This window comes from Triturus cristatus, chromosome 5_1, assembly GCF_964204655.1.
Source record: "Triturus cristatus chromosome 5_1, aTriCri1.1, whole genome shotgun sequence".
In the NCBI taxonomy this organism is placed as follows: Eukaryota; Metazoa; Chordata; class Amphibia; order Caudata; family Salamandridae; genus Triturus; species Triturus cristatus.
The window spans coordinates 273,812,937-273,834,905 of NC_140587.1; the positions used below are offsets into that span (position 1 = coordinate 273,812,937).

A 21,969-nucleotide genomic window follows, 5' to 3' on the forward strand; every position below is an offset into this window, starting at 1 on the left:
AGACGTCAGTAGGTCCATCTCAGAGATCATAATCGCATTACCTTAGAGATGTCTTTGTCTCTTTAATGCTCGGAGCGAAAAAGAGGGGTGAAATAGGGCAACACTGGAGCGTGCTCTGTTTAATGGCATGGCTATCAAGTTTCTACTATTGACCCTAATGTAGGCCCTGAGGGATTGGTATCTCTTAAGAAGCCATTTGAAAAATGTGGGCCAAACCCTATGCTGAGTGTTAGTTAGGTCATATCTCCAGCTTACTTTGTTGAACAGCATGGTGCCTGTCAGTTTCAGTCTCTCAAATTCATTCAAACGTTTCCCTCAGATCGGGTGCCAGGAATCTTCAAAACGTATTTTAACATGTAGTAGAGTACTGTTTGGGCAAAGGCATTTACCCATTCGGAGGCCCTTAATGGTGCTTATTACTTCTCTCTGTGTGAGAAGCCAGTAGGTACTACTTGGATGAGCTGTGTATGTGCATGTAGGCCTGGGTGTTGAGGACGACACTGGTTCTTCATTGTAAATATCCTGAGAAAAATCTCACGGCAGTTGATATCGTACTGTGTTCTAGCAGCACTCCCTTAAATTCTCACACTCTTACCCCAGTCATTTTTTGCCTTTAGTAAGATATAAGGATATTGCATGGCTTGCTACAAGAAGAGTAATAATTCTAAAGTTCTAATGTGAGCATATTCCACTTCAAGGTCTAAGGTGCATACCTGGGAACAGTGTGTCTGCATTTTCGACCATTTTTTATTCATCGCGATTCGCTTGTGCTTATATTTCTGGCTATCCCTACTCTCAGCCTTTACACGTTTCAGATGGGCTGCCACTGATACACAGAAATCCCTAAGAACTGCATTGAACATATCCTAGAGCCTGCATGACAGTATCCGCTATGTATTTGCAAATCTTGTTTTCAGTCTCTCTGTGAATGACCAGGTCATGCAGGATGTACTCCTTAAGTCTCCATGTAGAGTGCATTGCAAGGTGAAGGCTGACTCTCTGGGGGTGCGAAGTCCTGTGAATTTCTGAAAGATTTTGTGTTGCTGAAACGTGCTAGTTTTGTTTAGTCAGTATTGTCTTTTAACACCAGTGATTTGTTTTTTTAATGTCAGACTTAAATACATGTGTTCTGTCAAACTTGTGACCATTCCAGTTATTTTTTAAGTAAATATTTTCTACTTTAAATATTTCAGTACCAAAATTGAAAAAGAAAAAAGAGAGCATGCAAAACAACATGGAATGATACGCACAGAAATAACAGGAGCGGAGATTGCAGAAGAGATGGAGAAAGAAAGGAGGTTGTTTCAACTCCAGATGTGTGAAGTAAGAAATCAATAAAAAAAGGTTTTTCTTTATTTCTGCATTACTTCTCACCCCACTGATATACATTGAAGTTGGGTAGTGGTAGTGATGATATTGGCAGCATTCTTCTGGTAAGCTCTTGAAGTCAGTGCCAGTGTTAAAGGTGCTTCCATCATTCATCGTTTTTTTTGCTCCCCACGTCATTCCAGTTTGGACCCAACCATATGCAAATCAGTCTATACAATTGGTGGTTCAGCACTCAAAAAAAGGTATTGTAGAGTACACTTGCTTCATGCATAAGTTCTTGTATAGAATTTATAGCACCAATAATCATGACAATTTGTTGCTGAATCACAAAAAATCCATATAGAGAAGATTTCTTCTTTCAGTGAGTCTTTAGAAAACACACCAGTGAACAACAGCCAACGCTTTTCGTCCAACAAGGACTTCTTCAGGGCTCTAAATAGTACATCAAAGTCACTATTCGTCTAAGTTTGACAACATTGTTTTCATGAGCATGTCCACTTGTCAAGTATTAAAAATTGGAGTACGTGTGCTCCTCCATAGGACCAAAGGTGGTGTCCGCTTCATAAATTGTCATGATTATTAGTGCTATATATTCTGTACAAGAACTTATGCATAAAGCAAGTGTACTCTGCAATGCCTGTTTTTGTGTGCTGAACCACCAATTGTATAGTTTGTTTTGGAAAATGTTTTTCATTTAGGAGTATAGAAGGGTTGTACTCCGGGTTCGTTGCACCTCCACTAACATATGTACTTTCCTAATATTTTGTCCACAAGTGCGGGACAGTAGTGCCTTAACCCTTCTTTCGTGTTGTATAGATGCAAATCAGTCTTGACCCTCGTACTCATGGGAACAGTCCAGCCTGAGCTGACAGGTCTTCTCTGGTTGGGAAACAAGCATCCTAAGACCGATTTCAGGGTATCACCCCATATCAGCCAGGATAGCTTGAATCTAGTGGCATGGCGAGCACGGGATCCACGTCTGAGCATACCAATCAAATGCAAAAAGAGCAATTGATGGATGGATGCTGAACAATGTCAGACACTCACCCCTAGTCTGAGATCTGGGTCTAAATCCATTAGATAAAGATGCTTATTTGTGTGTATACTGTATTTGAGCAATTTTGGTAAAAAAAAAACCTCTTCTGTTTTTCAGTTTCACAATGTTACAAATAAATCAAACTGTGCAAGTAATTTGCTACATGTACTCCACAGTGCAAAAAATATTTTTACCAAGCAAGTTGTCAGTCAAGAATTTCTTTTCCAGCACATTCAACTAGGTAACTTTTGCAAAGAATGAAGAAGTGTTGATTCCCTAAAGACACATTGTGATGTAAAAAGCATGAAAAAATAAACCAAAATTTCGATAAATGCTTCCGTTCATCTCAAACAAAACATAATGAATTATAAACTAGAAGGTCCACATCATCCAGTCTGTTACGGCAGTGGCATCAGGATTCCATAAGACTTCTAAATATTTAGCCTAAAAATGGTATTGAAAATGTGAAAAAAATACACACACGTAGTGCCTCAGCACATGTTCCTGCTCAAACCAGAGAGATTCTGTGAACACAGATACTCTTGTTTTCGGCCATTGATATTTTTTCAGGATGATTTTTCGGTTTCCAGTGAGTAGGTTTCTTCCTTACCATTTTTTCCTTCATATTCTTTATTCTTTTACTGATTGAACATGACTCCGTTGTTAAAAATGTGTTCAGGGTATTTTTAGGGATATCAGCACAGAGGACTTCTAGTTTCTTGTTGCTTGAGATTATGGCAGTTGCTTGCAATGTAAAGGCATTCATTTCAGAACTTTGAGGCAGGCAAAATCTCATATGGCTCTGCTGCCCCAGGATAATTTAACAAGAAAATAAGTTTAAACCTGATAAAAGCCATGTTCTTGCCGTTTTGTTCTTGTATTTATTTATTTAGCATTAACAGCGTGACCGTAATATCTTAAATGACAGCTGTGCCTGGAAGAAGGGAAGACATGATCTACTTGTAAAAAACAATGGGATGTCTTCCTTCTCTTGCTTTTGGCTATAACTCCTCCCATAACCAATCACTCCTCCACACAGCCACTCTTAGCTGCCAACCAAAATCACTGTAGTGACCTCATCCTGGTCCAGAAGTCTGACACCTTAAATCTTGGGGAATAATCCCACCCTCACATTCACCCTGATTTCTCAAATATGATTTATTGGCAATATCCTTCAATCGTTCTCCTACCTTTCTAACTAACATCAGTTTGTTCACATGGGTACTACCAGGTCACAAATGATCTCTTAACACCTCTGGAGCCCCCCCTGGTTCCATACTGTCTCTTGTCATCTTCAGCCGTTTCATGAAGCTTTTGTGGCGCTCTACTCACAGTTAAGTGTCAGGAGTCACCAAAATGCTGGTGTCCCACAACTCTACTTGAAAGTCTCCTCTTCATTTCACACACTGCTTGCACATCATCCTGACCTGGATGTCCAATGCCTACCTGAAGCTCAATACAGTCAAGACAGAATTCCTCTATTTACTAAGAACAAGCAAGCAAGCTAAGGTACAGACCTGACTCAGTGGTGTGAACCAAGATTGCTTTGAACTCTTACTTTGACCAAATGCCAAGTCACTTGAATTCACCTTGAACAGCAACCTCGCCATCAAGACATAAATTCCAAAGCAAAAAAACAAAGCTATTCTGGTACCAGCTCCCTCTTATAACGTCAAAACATTTCTTCCAGAAAGCGACTTCATAACTGCTGTTTAAGCTCTTGTTCTCTCACTACTGAGTAGTGGTAATACCCTTCTCTGTGGCATCCCAGACTGCATGCTGGCACCCCTAGGGACATCCTACATGCTGTAGCATGTCTCAGCAAGGGCATGAAGAAATGTGATCACATCACCTCCATCCTGATGGAATTCCATTGGCTCCCCTTGCCGGCCCACACATCATCAAAACTAGCTCCATCATTTACAAAGCAGTCTCATAGAGCACCTCCACTCATCTTTTAAACAGGCTTACCAACCTCTAGTGGTCTTTTGCCACACCCACAGCCAGGACTGTCAGTCTGCAGACAAAGAAGTGTAAAAATGAAAATAAGACAAGTCTTTTCCATCTATGTACCTATTATGTGGAACAACATCCCCATATCAGTCAGGATCGCCCCAACTTTGCTGCAGTTTAGGAAAGAGTTGAAGCTTTAACTTTTTAAATAAAACTACATCAGAATGCATTAACCTTCCACAACCCAGCTTCCTCTCCTGTTACTCGTTGACTTTGTGCTTGTCTTAGAACCAGGCACAGTACTCAGTCGCCTTTTTGCTAGAGTCATGCTATAGAAATACCATATACATACATAAAAGAAACCATGAAGGGCCACATATACGTAGTTTTTTAGGTCTCCCCTGGCGAACGCAGCGCGAAGCGCTGTCGCCAGCGAGATCTATTGTTACTGACTTGCCTCGGAAGTGGGACAAGAGATGGGCACGCGCATGGTCTCGGCGGATTTGAGTTGGTGTACGCGCCTACAGCCACGCGGCGTGCACATCTCCTGTCCCCTTTCCCTCGCAAGCCAGCATGCAGTTTCACTTTCGTTAACACGCACGTCCTAGGCAGCCTCATGCTATTTCATTTCTTTTTTAAAAATGCGCACACGCGCTCTAAGCACTTACCGGCTCTTGTTGGGACTCTGCGCTGCTCCTCTGCTTTTCCTGCCGGTCACTGCAGCAACACGCGGGGCTCCGTTTTGCTCACAGGAGCCCCGCCTGAAATCCTGCTTTGTCCACACCATGCACCATTCACGAAGGCGGGGTGGGCTCCTGACGGACTTCCTGTACTGTTTGGCGGCCCCCTCCCTGGTCCGCACGAGCTGCGCAGCACTCATTAAAAGTCCGACAGTGTTGAAGTCCGCACACGCCGCCACTGGGCACGAGCTGCAGAACATGCAAAAGTTACATGTACCGCGCATGCGCGGGCAGCCCTCGCAGGTCTTCTCTCCGGCCCGGATGTGGAGCTGCTTTCTCTTTTGCTTGTTCTTCCTGGTTCCAGCGCTCGCAGGTTCTTGTTATGTAAAAAGTTTTTTTTTTTTTAAAGCCTGAAAATGCAACAGGGATGGCTAAAAATATTACAAATCCCTGCAACTTTATCAAGGCAGTAACAAGAACAAGACGTTACCTTATTAGCACCAAGGCAACCTGTTGTATCCGTAACTTCACAAACAATACAGAATGAATGTGCTTAATTTAATAACACAGCGCAATGAGTGAAGTGGTTGATTGTGAGATCCGCATGTAAAGTGCATGTCGTGGATACGAAACCCAATAATCCTACTCGACCCTTTATCTTTCCAACATAGGTGAATGAATACTGTTACGCGCCGAAGCCGTGACACCAACCACTGCGGGAATAAAAACCCGAAAGTGCTGCCATGGTTGAGGGGCCTCATTCAAATATTCTTTTAAAAGAGAACAATAGATTACACGTTCACCGAGATGCGGTGTGTTGTGATATGGCCGATTTATTTCGTGTTTTTTTATTGCTTGGGATATTCACGGTGCTGTTTGCCAAATGAAACATTTGATAATATTTTTGGACTTGTTAAGATTTCGTTTTGTTAAAAACGGGATTCGGAGCAAATATTGTTCCTCTTTGACGTTTGTATTAAACGCGACATGCAACTTTGCTGTAATATATAGGAATGCGTGTTTTTTCATGCATTATTTGTATTTGTGAAGCGCACACTCGCCCATGGGTTTCTTGGTGCTGAGTAACAGACTTTTTTTGGGGGTTGGGGGTAATCTACCCCGATGGTACTCATCGGGTCTCTGATGTCGATTCATTGGTCCATGGAGCCAGTGTCTTTGCCCTATAAAAGTCACTTTACCTGCTGCTGATGTGGCAGTGTGCCCTGCAGACTCCACCCTACCTGTATAAGTGTCTGTGTGTACTAAGAGCAGTCCATCTTTCACTGCTGCTGGGGTAGTAAACTTCAGCACTTACCAGGGTTCAATGGGCCTATCGGCGTTCTTGATCCCGGTGCCACTGCACCTGCTGCACCGATGCTAGTTTCGCCCCCGAGTGAACCACTCATTAAAAAGTGTATTCTTGTTATTTCCTTCGTAGATCTCCAGTATCTAGGCTGTTGGCGTGGTCGCAACCCCTTTGCACTAGATTTCTTGCCAGCGTGATTTGTTCTGCTGAGGGCCCGTGCTCTGTTCAGCATCGTTTATGTGGGATTTGTGTGCAATTTGGAAACAGCGTTAGTCAATTAGACATTTCCTGGCCCTGTGAGGATTCTCTCACTTTATCCCGTTTCTTTCTGCCTCTACTTTCTCTTTGCTCCCTCACTGTCCCTCCTCACTGCCTCCTGTTATCTCTTTTTCTTCTGCCATCGCTCTCTTTCTTTCGCTCGTCTCCATGAGCCACTGGTGCTCTCTTGTCCTCCTCTACCTTTATCGCCCCTCTCTCTTTCTTTTTCTTTTTCCTTCTGTATTTCTTGCTCTCGTTTTCTCGCTCCATCCCACAAACTTAAGTATCAGCCCCTTGCACCAAGTTCTTCCTTTCTCCCCTTCGCTCTGCGCCTCACCAGGTCACTATTTTACCACATTGCAAAATACCTTCACATCGCATTTTCGAAACTTTGACCTATTGGTGTTGTAAATGACAATGCCTTTTATTATTGCAGGTGTTTTTAAACATATAAATGAAAGGCATTGTCATTTACAATGCCAATAGCTCAAAATCTCGCAAATGCGAGACCTATTGCATTGCAAATGCTTGTTTTTTTTTTTGCGAGTTCCTATAGCGCATTTTTTTCATTTGCTATCAGGAAATTGCAAACACCTATGTACAAATTTGTCCACATTTAGCGATTCCTAATGTGATTGCAATTGACCTATCGCATTAATATTCATGAGGTAGGTCGTAATTTGTGACCTATTGGGTATCGCTAAAAACACTGGGATAGTGGCCTGCTGGGGACAGCAGACCACCATGTCTGTGTTTGCTTTTAAATAAGGCAAACTTTTTTAAAATTTTTTTTTAAATGCAGCCTGTTTCCTTTAAAGGAAAATGGGATGTTTCAAAAAGAAAAATTGAATGTTTCAGTTTAATTTTTCAAGAGATGGCAGTAGTCCCTGGGACCACTGCCTGCTCTTAAAAAAACATTTCCCCAACTATTCACAAAGGGGAAAGGGTCCCTTTCATGACTGGGTAACAACCTACTTGAAATAGGCAGTAAAATGTGAATGTTTTGCGACCGGCAAAAAGGTTTGCACAAATGGCCTCTAATACTTACACTATCATTGCTGGTTTGATCGTCATTGACATCGCCCTAGAGTAAGTTATCAGCACCAAGATCTAAATTGACACTGCGATACTCTACTCTGAGGTGTTCAGCCTTTGGGCATTTTTTTCATAATCTACCTGCAAGTTAACTTCAGAGCGACTTTCAGTGCCTTGAATACCCAATCTCCCACATTTAGTCATCCACACCTACTCGGGAGCCCTCAAACCACAAGATATGGGATATCCTTGGGAATACGCAAATTGGTATGTGCTTCTCTTTTTGTTGATGATTCATAGCACTATCTAACTCTGTATAGTTGACTCCAGGAAAGAGACTAATTTACCACCTTCTCTTGTGTCCAATTAGCACCTTGGCTTTTAAGATCTTGGAGCTCGGGAGAATGTAAAGTATTGTGTCTCTCCTCTTCAGGTTCAGCTAATGTACAACCTATTGAAATAGATAGGATATTTCTATTTTCCTACTGGCAGTGCTACACCACAGGTGCTGCCTTAACTACTTCTAGAGTATAAAACATTTTGTGTATCACAACTAGGATTTAGTTTTTCCTAGCGGACTGGAGAACACTTCCGAAGAGGACTGCTTAGCAAGTTTCCCCTAGTTAAGCCTACAACATTGACCTATGAAATAAATGAGACGTTTTCAATTTTCATATCTGCTAGTTTTGAAGCTAGGCGCTTTGCGTACATGAAATGCCTCACATGATATTATCATTTCTTACATGAAAAACATCTGCTGAGAAAGGTAAATATACTGCCCATTTCTTGTCTGAATGCCAATTAAAGTTTAATTGTAACAAAGTGACTTGAAGAATGCACTCTAGATTTACCCTTGATACACACGTGTACACTGTGAATTGCACACAGAATGTTGAAATGTATCTAAATTACTACATTGGCAGTAACCAAGTGTGCAGTAGTTTGATGGTTGGTAAACTACATAAAATTCCCAAGAGGATAATCCACACTTTTTTAGCTAGTCCCTCCTTATGTGTGCAAATTGGCAACATGGCATTGATTTCTTGACTGATGCAAAGTTGCACGCTCATTAAAGGTGGACGTTGTGACTAATTGATTCAGATAATACAAGGAATTGAGTAGGTGCAAGAGCCATCACTACTCCAACACTGGCATTAGGCTAGCTCAATGTGAAGAATACCAGCATCGTTCCTTGCTGCTTGCCATCAAATACTGGCTTAACTGACATTTCCATCATAGACTTGAACATTATCGTCATCAATGACACCGGCGGCACTAATGCATGCATTTCCAAATCAAGACACTTGATGTCGAAACATTCTTCATCAATAAATGTATTGATTGATTGATGAGGCTCTACCTGCATGCGTCATGGCTAGCGCACTCCGTTACCGGCCACGCGCCCCGGAAGGAAGTGAAATAGTGTACAGGGCGAACAAGGACAATGTGGATATGGCACGCTCTTCCCCGATATGAGGAGCATTTTTTTTTTGATAGTCTGCGCCTCGCCTAGACTTACACGGTACCTCTCCAAGACACGAGGAGACACGGGCTGGAGGCGCGGTGCTGCAGTGCGTAGTCGAAGTAGCTGCGTGTTGCACTGGGCTACTGCTGGGACCCTGACACCGCCTGAGAGCTGACTTACTGGGCTGAACTGAAGCCTGGCTCCCGCTGAGTTCCTGATACTATCTGAGAGCTCACAGTTTGAACCGGATCCAGGAGTCACCTAATATACACGTGCTGTACGAGAAGGACAGGATCACACAACACAGGGGGTAGTAGGTATGTGATGCACCTGCCTTTTTTTCAGAATTGGAAATTAATTTAGTGGGATAGGTGCGAACTGACACCTGGCATTCAACTGTTGTGCTAGATACGTGTGTGTAAAATGAAGGCGGAAGGAGTCCCGCAGATAAAAAAAGTGAATTATGCTCACATTTAAGCGAAAGCCTTTAATCGCTAATCCTCTTATGGACAGTCAATCTACCCCAGTTCGTAAGTCACACAATAAAGGCGGTCTAGAAAAGACAGCAGAAAGATCTCGCACCCTACAAAACATACAGTAAAGAATGGATCTCAAGGTGCAGCAGCTGATGAAAGCAGATAGACTGCATGCCGCAGACTCTTTGCTAGACGCCGTAAGTGACGCTGGTAATGCAACAAAAATGTACAAGCTATGAGCTCTTCTGCGACGTTGGGAGGAGTTGGAGATGCCGATAGTAATATGGAGATGGAGGATGCTCACAAGAGGTTTACATCTGATACTGCAGAGACCTTTGCCACCCCTATTTCTTCCTCTGTTCTCAAAATCTCAAATGACTCCAATACCTGTTAAAACTACTGTCAACACTACTAATACTACAGATCAAGCAATGAATGTATTGATATCAGATGTACCAACCTCAGGTCAGCAGGTATTAAGGCGAAAAGTAACAGCAACGAACATTCAATCGGCTTCTCAGTTTGTTTCTCAGTGTGTAATAGCAGCTAATGAAGAACTCTCCTAGGTGGTTGGGGATGAAGAGGATCCCAATCTTTCGGTTAAGGCCATATTCGATCTGATTCTATCAGAGATCAAAGAGCTACGGATGACACAATCACAAGGGATTGCCTCGCTGCATGCAAGATTGTCACAGGTAGAGGATGCAATGGGAAAAGTCCCATAACGGTTAGTCGAAGCTGAGCAACAAGTCTCCAATCTAGAGGACAAGGTGATTATTGGTGAGCAGGAAAATATACAAATCAGACAAAATATCAAGGCACTAGAATCAAAGTTACGAGACATAGAAAATTATAATAGGCGGTCAAATCTACGGCTAGTAGGGATTCCAGAAGCAGTAGAGGGAACTCTGGTCCAGGATTGGGTTGAACCTCTGTTAAAAAAAAAAAAAGCCATCCCAGAACTATCAGGCAATATTATGTTCACAAGAGCTCACCGGGTTCCTTTCCATCGTCCGAACAGTGCAAAATATCCAGGCACTATTCTAGTGAATTTTTTTTTTTCCCCCTAAACTATTTAATGGAAATTTTCATAGTGGCATTCACCATTACATAGAAACCAATTTATAGAATTTCTTTTTGTTCAGAATTGACTTTTGCATGCTTTTTTAGGTCTCGCGTAGCAGCGCAAAGCGCTGTTCGCCTCGGCGACATTCATTGTGACTGAGGAGTTTCAGAAGGGGGCTTGAAGCCCCGACCCTCATTTCCATTGGCTGGCGTCACCGTTTATGCTAAACGGTGGCCTGCCATTGGAAATTAGGGTTTTTGGTGGACACCCATTCGCCTCCGAACCGACTGGGTCGCCTGCTTTCCGTCTGTTGCAAAGCACTTTCTTTTTTTTAAAAAAATTATTTTTATTAACATTTTCATTTTTCGACCAATTCTGCAATACCATATAATTCCTTCATTACATATATCACATTGTCAGAGTTCAAGCCATTTACCCATACATCAAAACTATGTGCACGATTGTCTGAACATTTCGCGACCAACACGTTATCCATAACAAACTACTGACTCTTAGTTTCATCTATGCACCTCTTGTCTAGTCGGGATTGCCTGACATCGTTATTCCCTGTGGGGGATTGCAAATATTACCCCGATATTCGTTCCACTTCCCCCAAATCCTCGACCACTTCTTGGGGCATCTCCTGTGTACATATACTGATTTTTCCGTCCCCATTAATTCGTCCATACCATTACACCATTTTCGTAGTGTCGGGGCTTTTCTGTCTCCCCACCTCTGCGCGATGTTTCTTTTCGCTAATGCCATACCAAGCGTCACCCATGTTTGCGCTGCCTGATTCAGGTCTGTGTCCTCCCATATGTTTAATATGCATTGCTTTGGTTCAGGTACCATTGTTATATCAGTGACCTGCGCGATTGTGCGCATTATTGCTTTCCAGTACTTATTCATCTCTACGCATTCCCATAGTATGTGCCAGAAGGTGCCCAGGTTTCCACATTGTCTGAGGCAGAGCGGTGTGTCTGCTCTCTGTAATTTATGTAGGTGTGTCCTGGTGTAGTATGTGCGATGTAGCACCTTCAGCTGTACCAATTTAAATCTAGCTGAGATCGCCACCTCTCTCGGGGATGCTAACGCTGCTTGCCAGTCTGTTTCATCTAACTCGCCCACGTCCGTCTCCCATCTATTTTTGAGGGTTTCTGTCGGATCTGGTTGGTTATTTATGATTTTTTTGTAGGTTAGTGAGATGGCTTTTTCCATCATATGATCCGTGAGTAGTCTGTCCTCTAGGGGTGATGATTCTGGTAGCTTCGTACCATGAGGGATTAGTGCCGTCAGTGCATGCCTAATTTGCAGGTATCTATATGTCTCTCTGTCTGCCAAACCATAGCTTTGCTGCAGTTGCGTAAACGGGACAATCTCCCCCTTTTTCCATAGGTCCCCCACCTTCGAGATGCCTATGATATCCCATTGTCTGAATCCCTTTGAGTTTCTTAGCTTACCTAGGTTTTTTTGTGTCCCAGAGTTGTGTTGCCGGTGTCAGGACTCCCTCCCATCTCATGTCCCTCTGCACTTCATGCCAGATCTTAATTGTATGCACCGTAGGGCCTGTAAGATTTTTAGGTTTATTCCTGTTGTAGAGCTCCCCCATGATACCATCTGTTCCCAGCAGATATCTGTCCATTCGATACGCCGGGTCTCGCTCATCAGCGTGAAGCCATTGATTTATTACCGCCAGTTGGGAGGCCCAATAGTATACTTTAAAGTGCGGAAGCGCTATTCCACCATCATACCAGCCCTGCACCAGTTTGTGCATCGCAATACGTGCTACCCCACCATCCCACAACAGCCTGTTTACTTCGTTATTGACTTCTTTGAAGTATGATGGATGGACTGGAAATGGTGTGTTTTGTAGGGCGTATAAAAACCTAGGGAGCGCCATCATTTTAAAGAGGGCTGCTCTACCTAGCAAGGTGAGTGGCAACGTACGCCAGCACTGTACATCTCTACGGAACCGCTCCAGAGGCTTCATAAGATTTTCGGCTATGAAGCGTGTGTCCTGGCTTGTTACATAAATGCCTAAGTATCATATCACACCGTCAATCCTCAGCTTCACGCCATAGACGGAGACGGACCACAAGTAGGTGCCAAAGTGTATAGTTTATTAGCCTGTTCGGTCCTGACGCGTTTCGGTTCGAAAAGAACCTTGATCACATGACAGGGGTACAAAGCGTCATTACGTTTTTAAAGTGACAGTGCAATGAAGGTATGTAAAAACATAGTAAAAAGACTGTACAAAGACTACGGCAGCTTACAGCATTTCTGATTAAAAGATAATTCAAATTACTGGTCATATTGATGTGTCGACATGTTGCGGAATGTATATGGATAAATACCAAAACATTAATGAATTACATATTATAAATAATAAAAATTCTTTTATATCAACAACATTTAGTTATGTGACGCTGCCTGCTCTGTCATAAGTATTCAGCTTCTCATGATGTTTTGCTCCTTCACTGTAGTGAACTCTATATATAAGATAAGAGAAAGTGCAGTAGCGAATAAAGTGCAAGTGCTATATAGTGTATGGTCAGATACATTTTTCAAATGCCTAAGTATTTAAACCCTTCGGTCGCTATCCTTATGTCACAGTCGCGCGAGAGTCGAGGCTGACCGCCCGAGAGTATGTATATATGGGATTTCGCCCAATTTATAGTGTATCCAGACACACGCCCGTAAGCTGCACAGATATCCATCAGGCAGTTTAAGGAGCGGGCCGGTGAGGCCAGGTACAGCAGTATGTCGTCTGCATATAACGATATGCGGTCCTCCCACCCATGCTCCCATATAAGCCCACGGATTACTTTATCTTGTCGTATCCATGCCGCCAGAGGTTCTAAAACTATTACGAATAAGAGTGGTGACAGTGGGCATCCCTGCCTTGTCCCCTTTGCCAGCGGGAAGGTGTCTGAGATTCGCTCATTGGCCACCACTTGTGCCAGTGGCTTTGCATAAAGCAATTCCACCCAGTTTATGAATTTGGGTCCGAATCCCAGATGGTGAAGCACCGCGAACAGAAAGGGCCACTCTACTATATCAAACGCCATTCTCGCGTCCAGCGAAAGAATTATAGCGTCTTCTCTAATTAGGGATTTTCTAGCCATGACACTGTGTAGTCGTCTCAAGTTCTGGGCCGTGTTCCGGTGTGGCATGAACCCCGATTGATCCGGGTGAATCACCGTTTCCAAATAAGGCTGCAGCCACATTGCGAGCGCTTTAGCTAATATCTTAGCTTCTGCATTAATTAAAGATATGGGCCTGTACGACATGCAGCTTTGTGGTGGTTTGCCCGGTTTGTGTATCGCTACTATCGTAGCCAGGCGCTGGTCTCTAGGTAGTTCCCCCCGCTCTAAGCTATCTTTGTACATGTTAAGTAGGTGGAGTGTCAGAATCGCGGTCATATGTCTAAAGAGTTCCACTGGAATTCCGTTGGGTCCCAGGGCCTTACCTGTGTGAAGTGCTAGTATTGCCGGAGTCATTTCCTCTTGCGTGAAGTCCGCTTCTAGTGCGTGCACTGCCGTCTGGGTTAGTGTTGGCATTTTAATACATTTCAGAAAAGCTCTATTGTCGTCGACTGTGGCCGTGGCTGTCGGAGTATATATGTGTTTGTAATGGGCTGCCAGTGCATCTACTATTTCTTGGGGATCTGTGATTGCTGCTCCATCTTGTGTGTCTAGCTGCGCTATCCATCTACTTGCTTTATCCTTTTTATCTAGCCAGGCCAGAAGTTTTCCCGCCTTGTCTCCCTGCTCATATACTGTGTTCTTTGTCGTCTGGAGTCTGGATTTTGACTCTTCCCATACAAATGTCTTATACTCTTGTTGTGCCAACTGGAGCCCGTGTGTAGTGGCAGCCGTTATGTTGGAGGCATAGTCTTCCTCTGCTCTCCCCAGATTCTCTTCTACCGACTGTATTTGTTGGCGTTGATGTTTCTTGTGGTGTGATACTTGTGATATTGCCTGGCCACGTAGGACCGTTTTATAGGCTTCCCAGAGGGTTGTTGGTGACTTCACCGTGTGTTCGTTATCTATGAAATATCGTTGTGTGGTTGTAATGAGCTGTTCCTTAATGGGGGAGGACTATGGGGGACGGGGATTGACTGCATTTTGTTCTGTGACCTAATAAAAGTTTGTTTAAAAAAACAAAAACAAAAAATGAGCTGTTCCTTAATCTCCTTGATTGCTAAGTAATGTGGATACAATGGGAAAAGCCTGCGCCTACCCGGGATGTCTGATGAGTAGGTCAGCATTGCTGGTGAATGGTCCGAAATTCCCCATGGCATATGTGCCACTTTCGTTATCTGTTCCATCCCTAGCGACAGAGTGAATATGTAATCAATTCTGGACTCACTATTGTGTACTCCTGAATGGAAGGTGTATTGGCCATCCTGCGGATATCTAGCCCTCCATGCGTCTGTTAGGCCAATTGCATTAATAAAGTCCTTAAGCTTGGCACTTAAGCTGCTGGGTCCTCTAGGGGGTCGCCTGTCTATGGATGCATCAGTGACCGTGTTGAAATCGCCCCCTATAATCGTTGCTCCATGCGGGAGCGAAAGCAGGAATGTGCCAAGGTCTGGGAGCGCGGAACTATGTAGAGCAGGCGGGATATACACCGAGATCAAGTTGTATCGCCTCCCTTCCCATTGGCATGTAACTGCTGCAAATCTGCCGTGGTTGTCTGACCAGGTCTTTTGCACTATCAGTGGGCATCGTTTCTGGGTCAAGACTCCCACCCCCCTACATCCAGAGGTAAAATCTGAATGGACTGCCATTTTATAGCCCCATCTGTCCAACGCTTTACACGCGGAACCCACCAAGTGCGATTCCTGTATCAATGTCACCGCTGGTCCTTTCCTTTTAATATATTGTAGCACTAGCCCCCTCTTTATCTTGTCCCCCAACCCGTTCACGTTCCACGACAGCACCGTAAGGTGCTTGTTGTTACTAGTTTCTTCTATGTTGTGTGGGTTATCAGCTGCCATTAGTGACTGGCATATACTTGGCCGGAGTTGCATGACTGTCTTGCATGGAGGCTTTACGGAAACTGTAATGAGTTAGGTCGATATAAATAATTACTTGCCGTTTGGTATGCAGTTGAACCAATTGAAACAACAACCCCTGTAAACTCCCCATGCCCGGCGGATTCCAAACTACCCACCACCCCAACTGAGCAGAGAGCTTAATCCCCATCACTTTGTACTGGCGTGCCAGGGGGGGAGATGCCTTTGGCGACCAGTCCTAGTCTCCCCCCTCAGAAATACGTTGTGTCCACGGCTCTAAGCCTCTCTCCCATCTGTCCCATGGGCTTCTTTTTTCTTTTTTTTCCTACTGCCCTCAATACGTCGCCGCCCCGAGACACCGAGGAGCTCCCATCTCAGATCAGGTGCCGGAGGGGGGCAGCCCAACCCCAGACCCCCGGACCGGCCCCTCAGGGCAGAGTCTAGCCTCCCAACCACTCCCAATGTCAATTATGCATCACTGGTATCCTCTTGTATGTTGTGGTTTCGTGCACTACAGGCTGCTCCTTTTCTTGAGGTGTCTGACTCCACCGCCCCTTCCATGGATTGTCCGATTCTCTGTGCTGAGCCGCGGTGCCCTGTTATTCTAGTGAATTTTAATGACTTTCGGATTAAGAAAAACATTTTCTCGAAGGCTATTGGAAATAGAACTCTGTCCACACAAGAAATTCCACAGTTCAAGATTTTTGGACATGTAAGCAATAGCAGCTAAAAGACGGAAAGAATTCATTTGGATGATTGATTTGTTTAAATCAAAGTGGGCACATGCAACTATTGTTCAGCAATCAAAATTGAGGGTTCTTGCAAATGGTGAATTCCATCTACTGGACAATGTAGCAAAGGTGCAAGAACTGCTTCAGCTAATATCAAATTGATTACGTTATTTTCTTTCTATTTTTTCTCTCTCTCTATTATCCTTCTTTCACTTTTTTGGGAGGGGGGGGTGGCTGGGGTGGAAGGGAGGTGCTCCAAGGAGTGCGACACTATGGCACCCAGTACACTAGGAGGGGTTGGGAGGAGATGTGGGCAATTCTCCCACATTTTTCACAGGGTGAGGTTCCCTCTAGGGATTACAGGGTAGGGGGGAGCACTGGGATTGGGCAGGGGGGGTTTGAAGGATGAAAAAAGGGGATAGTTCTTCTAAACATCAATACGTCCAAATGATATTGGGAAACCGTACGGTACAAATAAGGTCAAAGAATGGAAAGACCATATTAGTTCTCCAGGCGTTGCCGCTACAGAGTATCAACATGCACATTATACTGCTGCAGAATATCATTATGCACTTTATATGCTAATTGCCCTGCATTTCTCACTTGATCTGGTTTTTACGCAGACACTTCTAACTAGTTATGTCATACATTGTCATCTATTAATTGTATTGCATTGTCACTTTATTTGCTTTATATGCACAGACACTTTAACTTTGCAATGTTATGGATTGTCATGATAACGACAAACAAGGTTTATAGGCTGAAAAGATACCTCAATTCTTTAGAAATTCATATTACTGTTGAATTCAATTAGGCACGTTATATGCTATTTATAATGAATTGTCACTTTAGCCATTTTTTATTTATAGCTATTTTATTAGTTAAATTACGTACTGTTAGATGTAAGCTGAATAAGGAAAATAAGCGGCAAGAATATTTCAACTCTTTGGGTATCCCTATTGATGGTCAATACACTCGTGCTCGCATAGCTAAAACATTTATTAGCGCCTCAGCCCGTTTTAAAATGTGCTTTATAACACCGATAAATATGCAGACGCAAGGTATTTTGAATACAGCCCGCCTCTCACGATGATTTCTTATCAGTAGGCAGTTAAATTCTCCCTTTTAATGCCAATGGTCTAAATAATACAATTAAAGCCAGGGCCGTGGAAGAATGGATGAAAGGCAATTCCACAGCTATTATATTGATACAGGAAACGCATTATGTAGATAAGAGGAAGCTCTCATTAACTATATTTTAGCAACGGGCAGGTAGTAGCCATTTTTCATCGGCAAGTACGGCCCAAAGGAGGTAGCAATTTTTTTTAAAACAAATTTTTCCCCTTTCAGATTTCATATTCCCAAACAGATAAAGAGGGAAGATGGGGGTTAGTCAATGGCTCAATTAATAATGCCAAACTGACTATAGCGATGATATATGCCCCAATAGAGGACAACCCAGCATCCCTTTTGGACCTGTATCACGCATTGTTGCTACTTCCCGATATGGTCATTATAGGTGGGGACTTCAATTACCTAAAGAATTCTGCTTTAGATTCATCTGGGGTACGAAAACTAAATAAACCACGTACAGGTGAGGTTTTAACGGAATGTATGGAAAATTTAAAACTTATTGGATAGCTGGCGGGCAAGATTTCCTACAAAAAAGACTGGACTTTTTTCTAATCTCTAGGACTCTAAATATGGTTAATTGTACTTAAACACAAAACAGCTTCTCAGATAATGCTTTAGTAAATCTTGAACTGTTCAGACTTGGGAGGGACAAGAAAAACCCTAAATGGACATTTAACAGAGTTCAGTTAGAAGATGAAGATTGGTGTAAGGAAATCCGAAGGGAGATTGAAAGTTTCTTTCAGATAAACAGAAATATGGCCACAGTAGAAAACGTCTGGGAGGCCTTTAAAGCTACAATTCGTGGAGTTATAACATCTAAAAATATTGCAATTAGACATGCTCAAAATATAAAGAGAGTAGATCTTGAAGCTGAAGTTGAGCGTTCTAACAAACAATATCTAAGGCAAAAAAGCATTAAAAATAAAATTTGCTTTAGAGTCAGCATGTTAGCCCATGCAAAATTATTACTTTACGAAAGTATATATGGCCAACTCTGTATACCTCCAGAGAGTTTATGAAGAGAGTAAATTCACAGGTAAATTCTTAGCCTGGCAAATAAAAGATAAACATGGCGAGAACAGGGTCCATGAGTGGACCAACAAAATTACTAAAATCCGCATTACAAATGAAGAGCAAATACAAAATGCGTTTTTAGAACACTATGAAACCATTTATTCAGTTAGACAGGAGGTGAGTAGTCTGAAACTAAAATAATTTTTTAATCGATTGCAAATTCCAAAATTACAACTAAATCAAAGTAGAAGCGTGACTGCAATTGTTACATTACAATAACTTGCAGCGGATGTTCAATCCATTCCATGGCTAATGGTAAAGCATGTGGGGAGAACGGCATTCCAGCAGAATTTTAAAAAAAGAAACAAATGGTGTAATATTAAATTGGGAACTAGGTTTGTTAGTGAATTATATTTTACAAGGCGACAGATACCATCTCCCTTGCGAATTGCTGTGGTAGTTAGTTTTCTGAAAAAAAACAAAGATTAAGAGGAAGTAAATTCTTATACACCTATCAGTCTCTTAAATACAGATCATAAAATCATAGCCAAACTATTAGCAAATAGAATGAGCAGCTGCGTAGGGTCAATTATACATAAAGATCAGTGAAGACAACTATCTTTTAATACTACTTTTTTAGTTGAGGCCATGGACTATTCTACTCCAAACTAAATCCAGACTCAAGTTATGCTACTAGATGCCGAAAAGGCTTTTGACCTTGTGTGCTGAGAAAGTCTATTTTATATACTGGCTGAATTTGGATTCTCCTCTGAGCTGATTGCCGTAATCTCTATATTCTATGAGGGGGTTACGGCTCAAATAATTGTAAATGCCAATAACGTTGGCAAGTGCAGAGTTGCTAGAGGGACGAGGCAGGGCTACCTTCTATTGCCTCTACTTTTTGCGTGCTTTATAGAGCACCTTGCCATAGCCATTTGCTCAATTAGCAGTTTAACATCTCCAATGCCGGATATGACAAACATCAAGGTCTATGCTGATGATATTGCCATCTTTTTAAAACCTAACATTAAAGTCCAAAATCAAATATTTAGTATATTTCAGGAATTTTAATCAATCGGGGGATACAGAATAAATAAATCTAAGACAGAGATATTGGGCTGTGATTGTACATCTGACTCTTAATTAGCAGAATTGAGTCCATTGGTCAGTACTCATCCCAAGAGGTACCTAGGCATCTATGTTACAGAGAATATTAATGATCGTTATGCCTTAAACTATATCTCTCTTTATAATAAGATAAAGACAAACTGATAAAATGGAAATATCTTCCTATTTCAATAACAGGTCAAGTAGCCATAATCCGCATGATGATTTACCGTTAGCAACTTTCTCTTTTTAGGTATTCAAAATGCGGTCCAAATGAAATTTTTTAAGGATGTGCAAGGCCTGTTTTTTACTTTTATATGGGCAAATAAGGTTTCTAGACTCCCTATGGATGCACTTTATAGACCCGTTGCAGAAGAGGGACTAGCTCTTCCTGACCTGTGAGAGTACTACTTTGCAAATGTTGCCCATACCATATACAGAACAATGAAGGTATTAAATATTAACAGATATATTTTTTTTTACAGATCTAATCCACAAAGACTTCGTAATCAAGGATCTTATGCGTTTAACAAAGATTCCCCAAAAAGTCAGATCCAAAACTCTAGAATGGAGTGTTAAGCGACAAAAACTGCTTTTTAGTAATTATGCGATCCCCAATATTAACGGAGAAACTTTGTTCTCTGACATATATATCGACCAAGCTCTATTGCAAGATCTGGCAGTTACAGTCAAATGGAGAAGTCCGAGCTTTACCAAAATAGGGGACTTTGTAATTGGGGACTGGAAAACCTGGTCTGAAATATAGCCATGTATTGAACATAGTAAAATAACTCTTCAATGGTCCTTTATCAGGATTAGACATTTTCTCCAGGAACTTAATATTATACATATTAATGAGGCCAGTGAATTAGTTGGGCAACTATCAGATGCTAAACACCGTAAATCGATCAGTGGCTGGGCCTCCCTTTTTCGAGTTCTAGCGGCAGGTTAATTGTATCAGAAAGCAAAGAGAAAATGGGAAGGGGTACAGATCTCTACCATGGCATGGAATCAGATCAATAAGTTTGAGTCTTTATTGGAAGCGGCCAATCTATGGCGAATGCAATATTACTCTTAAGTGGCTTCTCTATAAAACACCAGACTTTTTGCATAAAATAAATCCTCAGATTCCTGCAAACTGTTTTCGTTGCAGGAGGGAAGTGGACACAAATCATCTGGGAGTGTTCAAAGTTAAATAGATTTTGGGGAATGATTAATCAGTACTGTGTTAATATATTGAAAGCTCAGCAGGAGCTTGATACTCAAACAATGGTGTTAGGATACTCTCCCGACTTAATAGCTACCCCATTGCAAAAAAAACAGATATATATTTTGGTTCTGGTGGCCCGGTCGCTGATTGTTCAAAGGTGGTGGTCTAATGATATCCTGCCTTTCAACAGCTACTATGCAACCTAGTTAGAATTAAGGAATGCGAAAGAAAATATGGTCTACGATCAGGCTCATATAAGAAGTTTATGACTTTATTGTAAAATATGTGTTGAAACAGTAGGTACTCTGGTTGCTGCAGGGTTGGACACAGCTATCATGAATTTAGAATTATGTTACATGATTTTTGCTCTGAAATTGTGCACTATTCAATTTCGCTTATTTTACTGTATATGGTGTTTACATTTTTAATCATGTGGAAATGTATGACGTTGCAATAATTTATTATTGTACTAAAGATCGATGAACTATTCTTAATAAACATATAGAAATTTATTGATGTTGAACCACTTGAATGGGTTCCTTGCAGTCTTCAGACAAATTGATATAGAAAGGGGTAGCATTCAAGTGAATTTCTCCTCCTCTGTAACTCCTCAGTGGTACCCGATTACTGTAATCGTAATTTCTCCAGATGATCCTGTGCAGACTCTGCTGAAGCCTCTACCCTCAATACCTAAATTCTGCCATAAGCTTTGCTTGTACCGAAAATGCCAGCAGATAAGTTTAGCTCCGGCTAGTCTGCCACACCAATTCTGCCGCCTTCAAACCTGCCAATGTGTCTAGTTAAGAGAAAGAGCTGTCTTTTGTTACATCATCTTCTAAAGGCTATTTTTCCTGACTTCTGTCATACAGTCTCACCTGTTGAGAGAAAGGGTGAAGTTGAATATTCCTGGGGAGATACTGCAGTACAGGGCTCAATCAAGGGTTGCACTACTTCTGGTGCCTGCATTTGTAAGTTTGCAAACAAAGACTTCTTGTCTCCAGCAACACTTAGGTGGCTTTGAGACTGTTAAAGAAAAGTAAGCTTCCCTGTCTGGATAAGGTGTTTTTGAGGCCCAAACCCAGCCAAACTTCATAATAAAATTGGCTGTCAGGAAGCATCCTGTTTCAGCCCCAGAAACAACTAAGTGTC

The 21,969-nt window shown here is 42.2% G+C and overlaps 1 protein-coding gene across 4 annotated transcripts in view; it reads left to right on the forward strand.

Annotated features, from left to right (window-relative positions):
* ASAP1 (ArfGAP with SH3 domain, ankyrin repeat and PH domain 1) overlaps positions 1-21,969 on the forward strand; it is a 1,875,051-nt gene that overhangs the window by 618,877 nt on the left and 1,234,205 nt on the right. For all 4 annotated transcript variants that reach the window (XM_085604920.1, XM_085604922.1, XM_085604921.1 and 1 more), the window contains one exon: positions 1,194-1,323. In XM_085604920.1, coding sequence (XP_085461046.1) covers positions 1,194-1,323 — 130 coding nt within the window. The remainder of the gene's footprint in view (positions 1-1,193; positions 1,324-21,969) is intronic.